Below are 9,653 nucleotides of genomic sequence, written 5' to 3'. Positions count from 1 at the left end.
CTCCCACACCAACACCACAACACAGACACCTCCAGATGGGCCTCTGTACAGTGGCTTGTCTAGTGACGCCTCTGACCAGGGGAGGCTAGTGGAGGTAGAAATCGGAGGACAGGGCTCATTGTAAACGCCTGGCACGGTAATGACCGGTCCTCACTCTGTTCCGTGACAACAACGCGTTTGATACCGTTCCTCGTTCCACGCCATGCACCACAATGAGGCCGTCCTCCGATTCCTACCTCCACCAGCCTCCGATAGACCCCGCCCGCCACACTCACTCCTCACCTGGCACGACACGACTCGCGTGTCGGTCAAAAACACTGAACAGACCTATCGCTAAGCCACGCCTTACTTTGAAAACTCAGACAAACAAACAACGCTCGCTCAAATTCTTCAGACAGTGACTGACAGACCGGCCGTGACTGAAAGACATTCAATGACTTACAATGGCGGGAGTTCAAATGTCTGTGGAGTTCACGCGCCTGTCTGTTTACAAGTAAGTAATAGACATGTTTTTTTAAAGATGACAATATTTAGTCTAGAAGCTTTTCACCATCAGATATCAGCGAGTTGTTTGTCCGAGTTTTCTGCCTGTAGTGACTTTTGCTGTGAAATGATTGGACAATTGTTATTTTGGGGCGTGGCTTAGCGATAGGTCTATTCTAGCTGCAGATCTCGGATCTGTCTCGCTGTGTCTGAACCTCAGACAGGACGCTAAATGAGACGTGGAGGAGGTTGAGGAGACCCTGGTCAGGCTGTCACCCTCTACAATCTGAGGTGGCTTCCTCTCTCTCCCTCCCATCATTCACGTCAGATCAGCGATCTCTTCCAGGAAGGGACGAGCGAAGGAGGGTTTGAGGGTATTGGAACGGGGCCCAGTTCTCCAACATCAGTGCAGAAGAAGGAAAGGAGACAATTAGAGGTTGAGAGATATATGTGTGTACTGAAGAGTTGACTGGAATCCTTTCTCTAAATAGACACATCAGAATAGGACCTCAGTAACGCATCACACTATACAGGAAATAACCCGGCAACAGAAAATACAGCAAAGTCATTTCAAAATATATAATTCTTTATTTTGACAACCTCACACTCTGTTGTGTGTGTATCTTCAACGCCAGTGAGAGAGTCTGTTGTACTCGGTCAATATTGTTTCGTCTAAGGCCACCGTAGGAAAACGTTTGTCTGTTTCACTCGCTAAGGCGCTGTTAAAGCCTGAACATCCAACTGTGAGAAAGTTACATATTCTGTTGCAGAAGGTGCCGACTGTTCGTATAGCCGTGTTTAGAAACAGCACAGCACCCTCTACAGGAATGTTCAGGGTAGTACACAAAACAGAGGTGCCGAAGGCTTTTGATGAAGGCTGGTCGATAAAACACACTGATGACGCTCACACCCGAGACCATTTTTTCATAATCATCATCATCATCATCATCATCATCATCATCGTCCTCCTCCTCCTCCTCCTCCTCCAATGTTCATTCTGTTTTAAAATATAACCTTGATTCAGTCTTTCACAGAATGCAGCATCACTCATTTTTCTTCTTCTTCTTCTTCTGAGGTGTGGGCGAGTCCAGATCGAGGCAGGTCAGGATGTCGTCATAATACACCTCCTTCTTCCTCTTCTTGGTTGGCTTGTCGCTAAGGTAACCGCTAGAGTCGCTGCCCCCCCGCACCTCCACGGGAGAGACCGTCACCTCCTCCACCTCCTCTTTCTGTCGTTTGTCTTTCTTCTTCTTTTTCTTCCTCTTCTCCTCCCCTTCGTGGCCGTTGGTGCTGGCCTCCTCCGCCGCCGTCCCGTTCACCTCTGGTGTCACAGCGCCTCCCTGCAGGCTGGGGGGTGGAACTGCAGCCTCCTCCTCCTCTCTCTCCTCCTCCGCGTGCTTGTCTTTCTTCTTCTTTTTCTTCTTCTTGGGTTCCGGGGTGGGTTCTAGAGCAGGTTCTAGAGCAGGTTCTAGAGCAGGTTCTAGAGCAGGTTCTAGAGCAGGTTCTAGAGCAGGCTGGTCGGTGGCGTCGTCCGGAGAGTAGTTCTCACTGAGAGCCATCAGCTCCTGCACCCTGAAACACACACAGAACACACACGTGTCACGGCTCCTGGACCACAGAGGCAGCACTGGGTCCCTCTTCAGGGTTCAACATTGACGGTTGCCCGGAGCAAGTAAAACATTTGCCGGGTTTGTTTGCGCGACAGCGACGACGCTGCTGGATCCTGGATCTGTGTGTCGGTGTGCAGGAAGAACAACGGACGGCACAGGCGCCAGACCAGATGATCGTGGAGTGAAGATATTATTAAAGCGTACGCGAGATCGACTGGCGCGTACGCTTTGATAATATCTTCACTCTACGTCTGTTGTTCTTCCTGCACACCGGTAAACATATCCAGGATCCAGCAGCGTCGTCGGAGAGTATGATAGCCTGTATGGCAGTATGATAGCCTAATTAGGCTATGATGTAGTCTGATCCCGACATTAGTTACACCGGACACACACACACACACACATAAATACATGGCACACACACCGGATACACACACACACAGGCACACACACGGCACACACGCACACCTATTATCTCTTAGTAAGATGATCCCGAACCCAATTCACCCTTACGGCTCCGTCTTGCGCATTCACGTTTAGGGGTGTCCCAATAAATGTTTCATCGAGGGCTAGGGGGAAGATGGAGGGCTATCCACGGCTCCGATTGGAGATTTTCGGGTACCACGCTCGATTCCCCCCCCCCCCCACACACACACACACACACACACACACACCCTAAGTGAACCTACCGCATCCTGTCGAGCCGTCCTCTGATCATCAGCACTCCTACGTTGTCTGCGTCCAGCTGCTCCACCTCAAATTCCAGCTCCGTGCCCATCACCAGCCCGGCCTCCCGCCACATGTCCACGGAGACGCGGCTGGGCTTGGGCACGCAGGCGTTGAAGCAGCCGTGCACCAGACAGCCCACGTGGCTCACCCCCAGCTTATTCACCACACCCTGAGGGGGAGGGAGGGAGGGAGGGAAAGGGGGGAGGGAGGGAGGGAAAGGGGGGAGGGAGGGAGGGAAAGGGGGGAGGGAGGGAGGGAAAGGGGGGAGGGAGGGAAAGGGGGGAGGGAGGGTACAGTTTAGACAACATAATATACGCCATTCAGCTGACGCTTTTATCCAAAGCGACTGACATTGCAATGAGGGTTCGACAGTAACGCTTTTTTAGCGTCTACGGTAGGTAGCCCTGCCTGAGACATATACGCCAGGGTTCCACATTAACGCTTGCCCGGAGCAAGTAAAACATGCCGTGTTTGTTTGTGCGAGCCCGACGACGCTGCTGGATCCTGGATATGTTTACCTGTGTGCAGGAAGAACAACGGCCGGCGCCGGCGCCACACCAGACTAGATGATCGTGGAGTGAAGATATTATCGATCACCCGTCGCATCGCGTACGCTTTAATAATATCTTCACTCCACGATCATCTAGTCTGGTCTGGCGCCTGCGCCGGCCGTTGTTCTTCCTGCACACAGGTAAAAATATCCAGGATCCAGCAGCGTCGTCGGGCTCGCACAAACAAACACGGCAAATGTTTTACTTGCTCCGGGCAAGCGTTAATGTGGAACCCTGGCGTATATGTCTCAGGCAGGGCTACCTCATGGAGAGAGTGTGACTCCAAACCACCACTGCTAGGTACAGGCTGACAGACAGAGACTCACCAGCAGCTTCTGTCCTATCTGGGGCTGGAAGACCACAAAGACCGCCTCGATGTTCATGTGGATGTATCCCATGTCGTCGTAGATGTCCCCGTGGCAACCCAGGATGCTGATGTTGTCATAGGCCAGGGGGACTCCCTTCAGACTGGAACACAAACACAGAACACTTTATCTGTGATCAACAACCTGATGAGGATGTTTAAAACAATGCTGTCTTTTCCTGTTGTAACATGTAGTATGCTGGAATGTCTTTGACATGTTTATTGTGGATACTGCTTCAGACAAGCACATTTCCCTCTTGGGGACATTAGATGACTTGACCTGACTACTACTAAACCGTCTTTACGCTGCTGATTCAACATAAATAAATACATATACACTTTTTAAAAATGTATTTTATTATGTTATTATTAAAGTATCGAAACAGAATGTCAGTAAAACAATGTTTTTATAATCATAGCGGCACTGTGGTGGCGTTTAATGGCATACAGCGACTAGACATAGGGTTTGTTGTTGTTTGGCAAAGAGTAAAGAGTAAAGAGTAAAGAGTGACGACATGGACCGGGGGGGGTGCAACCAGCGGTATTGAACCTAAACTATTGTGCAAGACGCCTAATATAATCACTGTCACTCTACAACTAATGCATTCAATCGCTTCTTACTGTTGCTATCAACAAACCCAGGCCAGCAAGCTAAGCTGCCATGCCTGCAGGCTGGAACAACACCGAGGCTGGGAGAAGCACAACACTTTACTAGCAGTGTCTTAAGACATCTCAAGATGTTCTGTGTCTTCAAGACCCAGAAAATATGGCTCTTATGCTCAGATTCAGATTCAGATAACGTTTATTGCCATTATGCATACACATATAGGAATTTGCTTTGGCATTACAGTGCGTTTATACTTTTTTTTCACGTGTATACAAAAACAAATGCAAAAAACAGGACAACACAGGACAGACAACAGTGCATTGGATAGTGTCTTAATGTCTTAAGTGAGTGCATGTCTTCAGGTTAGGTCTTAAGACGACTTAAGACATCTTGACAGACAAAATGTCTTATTTTGATTAATTAAGACATCTTAAGACATCTCAAGACAAGGTGATGGCTGGGTATGCAGCTCTCCGTACTTCTCTGAGTATCTGAGCAGCTCCGTGTCCAGCTCCTCCTGGATCCCCGTCCTCTTCTGGTTCAGGTACCTGGGCGGCAGGATGATGTGTCTCCTGTGCGTGTCCGTGACCAGACACGAACACGGGGCGGACACCAGCGCACACGCGTCCGCGAAGGAGGGGATCAAACCCCTGTAATGGAAATGTAACCATACGGTAACCATACGGTCCTCAGGTGAGACAGGAAACCAACAAGATGGTACACAGTATTTACTCGTTAATAAGGTTTAATCAAAATAATTGGCAAAGTATTGACTTCTTAAACAACAATACACAACAGAAGTGTCATGAGAGCTGTCCTGGCAAGAAGCCCCCAATACTCTCTCACGACGCTTTATACTTGGACTGGACGCACAAGGTCAGCATGCCCTCCTCCGAGGGTGGCGTGATTTACAGACAATGAGCTGGTGTGTACCTTATCTTTCTCAGTACTAGCAGATGGGCACACTATCTAGTCAAGTGGCAGATTTAACCCGGCAGATTTAGCACATTCTGTACTGAGAAGTAAGGTAAGAGTTAATCAGAACACAATATCCAAACTTGCATTAATGTAGAACTCTAGAGCAGTTAGATCAGATAACATCCTGTTAACCTTTTAGTCTATGACGTTAGTACAGGAACAAATCAACTTAGGATATACTGATTATACACAGGAATAACAGTATGGATTGGCACAACCCTCATTGGAAATGTCTGTTTTCTATAGATGGATATACAATTTATTTTTCAGCAACCCAATATTCAATTCGAATTATGTTATGAATTGATATGGATCAATGTATACCTCTTATTAGATTATACATACTCTGGTTGTTATGTTTGCCTTTGGGTTGACAGCAAAAGAGGAGGATAGAGAGAGAGAGAAGGAGAGAGAGCAGGATGGTGTCGGCACACCAAAGAGAGAGACAGCAAGAACCAGGTGAGAAAGTGGACAGGTAGTCAAGACCACATATGCCACAGTCCATGCCACCCCCTCCCCAAGGCAGCAAACCTAGGGGAAACACTGAGAGCAGATAGATGAACTGTTCAGTGTCAAGCCTGGAGAAATGGAGATGGAGGTTATAAAGCTCCAGAATAATGTCCAGCTACAATCACAACAACATTCACAACATTTCTGGAGCCTGGTAGACCCAGACAACTATACGAATATTCACCAAGCAGCCCTGAAAGTATTTGTTGTATTTGGCTCTACATACCTTTGAGAATCAGATTTTTCTGATATGAATGTAATGAAATACTACTAATACTTCTTAACAAGACTGACAGATGAGCATCTAAATGACTCTATAAGAGTGAACCTAAGTGGATACACTCCAGCATACACAAGTCAACTCTTGTAGACTCCATGCAGTGACATTCATCTCAAGTGTAGGAATGAGTGAATGCATTATTACACACATGCACACATTGTTTTGAAAGAGACAAAAGAAGAAAAGAATACTAATGTTTTCTGACTGAAAGAACTAGAAAAGGTGAATGCACTTATTACACACATGTGGACCATACAATTATAAGCTTTTGATATGTAAATGGAGGTGATGTGCTACATTGATAGTGAATGGAGGTGATGTGATACATTGATAGTGAATGGAGGTGATGTGATACATTGATATATGGATACAGAATATACTGCTACTACTATAGTGAGCTTACACATTGACATGTGAAACAGAGCATGCTAGTGAAGAATGTCAGAGTGTTTTGATACGTTATGAGAATGAATGTACGTAATAAGATATGAGTAGCTCTCCACTTACATTTTTTCAAAGTAGCTCTCGGATGAAGGAAGGTTGGAGACCCCTGGTACAGACCCTAACCCCGAGGCTTTAGAGATGTCTTGAGACATGTTGGTTTGTTGTTGTGAGATGATGTCTCCCTCTCCAGCCTCTTGCTGCTCCAGGTTCGCCATGCTTGTTAGACTGGACCGGAAGTAGACCAACGAGGCGAGGGAGGGTGACTTCCGCTGCGGGGAGGAGGGACCGTGACGTCATGTTGCATGCAAGGGTTGGTTATTCCGCCTCCTGGTGGTGGGGGGGAGTATGGACATTAATATATATATATATTTTTAATCTGTTTATTAGGTTTTGCATGTATTCAGCATAACAAACAATCATAAGTATTCCTCTTCCCTCCCTCACACATAGTTATCATGTCCCATCCTCTGGACATGTCAGGATAGGCCAGAAAGGGTGTCGATGTTTTTTTTTTCTTTCTTTTTTTTTGAAGTTTCTCAGTGAACCTTTCAGGGAAAATCTAATCTTCTCTAGCTTGATGAAATGTATGCTAATACATCCTTGATCCATCTAGTGTGGGCGGGTGGTGATGCGTCCAGCTAAAAGAGACGTAAAATACATAATTCCACTAAGACACAGGGGATTGATTGATTGATTGATTGATTGAAAACCTTTATTGTCCCCAATGGGGAAATTTTGTTGTCAAACAGCTCAGTTAGGGCAGAAAACATTCAGTACAGAAAACAGAAAAACATTCAATAAAAAAACATAAAACAGTGCAGGCTCAATAAGTAAAAAGTTCCAAAAGTTCCATCTCCAGGTCTCCCCCACCCTGCAGGGCCTGGTTGTAGAGTCGGAGTGCAGCTGGAATAAAGGACTGTCCAAATCTTTTTGTACTTTGACGGGGGAGAACAAATCTGTGGCTGAACTTGCTCCTCATCCCTGCCAGCTCGCAGTACATCGGGTGGGAGGGATTGGCCAGCATGGCCGCCAGTTTTTTCCCCATCCTCTGTTCTGCCACCACCTCTAGGCTGTCCAGCCCGGTCCCCACCACAGAGCTGGCCTTCTTCACCAGTTTGTTTAGCTTCGCAGCATCCCTGGCACAGATGTTTCCACCCCAGCAGGCCACGGCGAAGAACAGAACGCTGGCAACCACCGACTGATAAAACATTTGCAGCAGCTTGTTGCAGACACCGAAAGACCTCAGCCTTCTCAGGAGTGTAGTCCCAGGGGGAGCACCAACCAGGACCGTCCTCTCCACTCCATTAACATTGAATTAAGATTATTTTACATATAACACAATACATATACATATATACATCATTATTTTTTCTGTTGTTTTTTCAATCTCTCATTACACAATGTATTTCAAATGCACTCATAACATGTTAAACGTTGACTGTTTTAAGGCCTACAGGCTGCAGACTAATGATCAGTACATACACAACAATCATTTACATGTGTTAAAGTAGACAAAATAAAGGAAATTAACGATCATATAAAATTAATAGTGGTGAATTTCTCTAGCAATGCTGTTCCATTGTTACAGACAGAGGTGGTAAGATCCTCAGAGGGAGGTGATCACAGTAAGTACCAATGTATGGAAAGACTCTCTCAGTGAAAGCGTGTTTAAAAGTGTGTATGTGTGTATTATTATCAGGGTCAAAAAAATGACAGTTCTCCTCTGTCCCAGTCCAGATGCACTCTGATGCTCTGGGCTCGTTTTCCCAATGTGAGAAGAGTGGCTGACTTTACTGAGGCATGGGCGTTGTATATACTTTGCAGGTAACGTATATTCCAGAAACCTTCCGTTATCTCTTCCTTCCTCTGGACAGACTCTACTATCACACCCAGGGACCAGGCTGCGTTGTCTCCAACCTCAACCTCCCAGCTGCGTGTCCCTGAGTCAAAGCCCTCAGAGCCCAGGACCAGTCTATTGTAAATACATCTCTCCCAGAAATGTACTTTTTTTTTTTACTCTCTTAACGATAAATAATAACTATTTTAACTGTCAATTATGTAACATATTAATAAATCTCTTTTTAACTGTCAATCAATCATGTAACATATTAATCAATCATGCAACCTATAAAGTTACAACAGCATACATTATGTACTGTATAAAACATGCTAAACTGACAGGATAATTATATATATATATATATATATAATATACAATATATTTGATCGAGAGTGTCTGAGGAATACCTAAATGACAGTACGACTGCAACATACAGTTATTAATCAGTAAAAGAGTATGTGCAGTGGTCTGAGCCAAGCCAGAGGAGTGACTCAACACCACCACCAGGTGGCACCATTAACTCAGGAGATGATAACAGATGAGGAACATCACCTGTTCAGGGATAACGATATGGTCGATGTTGAAGGTCTTTATCTAGACTTGACGAGGGGCTGTAGACAGTTACTTCAACCAAGGAGTTAAGGTAGTGGTTATTGCAAGATAGCTGCAGGTGGACATGGGACCCTTTAAAAAGGAGTGGCTCAAATGTGCTCGCGGCTTAGCATACCATGGATCAAATGATACAATATTAGACAACATTGGTTCTGCTGTTACAGTTCCTAGCCGCAGAGTTACAACACACAAGTGTATACGGTTCAGTTGTATGGCATTTGAATGGCTTTAGAGTGGATTGAACAAGCCAATCCTAACAGAGCTCGGATCTGTAGTGTAGTCTGGTAATCATCTGATCTGTAGTGACTCAGCGTCTGGTCTGTGCATCTTAAAGCATCTTAAAGCTACGTAATCATCTGGTCTGTGCATCTTAAAGCATCTTAAAGCTACGTAAACATCTTCTCTGTGCATCTTAAAGCTAGCTGAACCTGGACTCCAGGGAAGCATCCAACTGGACTCTGGTCATCAGGTACCAGGAACAGTAGAACATGACCATGCACTTGTTAACTGCAGGAAATCAACCCTCAGAAGGAAAGGACACGATGGAGTAAATGGAAAGATCAGGGCTAACAGGGACAGGTCTAAAGGGCATACTGGAGTGTGGTGGATGTGGACAAGGCAGGAAGAGTCTGGTCAGCTTTCTTA

General features: G+C 45.9%; 1 protein-coding gene across 1 annotated transcript; it reads right to left on the bottom strand.

The window, feature by feature from the left end:
• Window positions 1-1,104: 1,104 nt before the first annotated feature.
• polr1f (RNA polymerase I subunit F) lies at window positions 1,105-6,733 on the bottom strand. The gene is made up of 5 exons (XM_080551141.1): window positions 6,620-6,733; window positions 4,824-4,994; window positions 3,700-3,841; window positions 2,783-2,991; window positions 1,105-2,055 (listed from the first exon to the last, which is right to left on the bottom strand). Exons 1-5 carry the CDS (start codon window positions 6,706-6,708, stop codon window positions 1,527-1,529), a joined length of 1,140 nt encoding a protein of 379 aa, XP_080407267.1. The 5' UTR covers window positions 6,709-6,733; the 3' UTR covers window positions 1,105-1,526.
• Between the last annotated feature and the right edge of the window lie 2,920 nt (window positions 6,734-9,653).

The sequence above is a fragment of the Nansenia antarctica genome (assembly GCF_963989245.1).
Source record: "Nansenia antarctica genome assembly, contig: SCAFFOLD_954, whole genome shotgun sequence".
In the NCBI taxonomy this organism is placed as follows: domain Eukaryota; kingdom Metazoa; phylum Chordata; class Actinopteri; order Argentiniformes; family Microstomatidae; genus Nansenia; species Nansenia antarctica.
The sequence above is the reverse complement of the archived record's forward strand: the minus strand, read 5'-3'. Positions and strand labels throughout refer to the sequence as shown.

Coding starts and splice junctions, on each gene's coding strand:
- polr1f (XM_080551141.1), bottom strand. CDS start 6,708: ATGTCTCAAGACATCTCTAAAGCCTCGGGGTTAGGGTCTGTACCAGGG. Junction 3,842..4,823: donor CTGCTCAGATACTCAGAGAA/GTACGGAGAGCT, acceptor TTTGTGTTCCAG/TCTGAAGGGAGTCCCCCTGG. Junction 2,056..2,782: donor GGACGGCTCGACAGGATGCG/GTAGGTTCACTT, acceptor TGTGTGTTTCAG/GGTGCAGGAGCTGATGGCTC.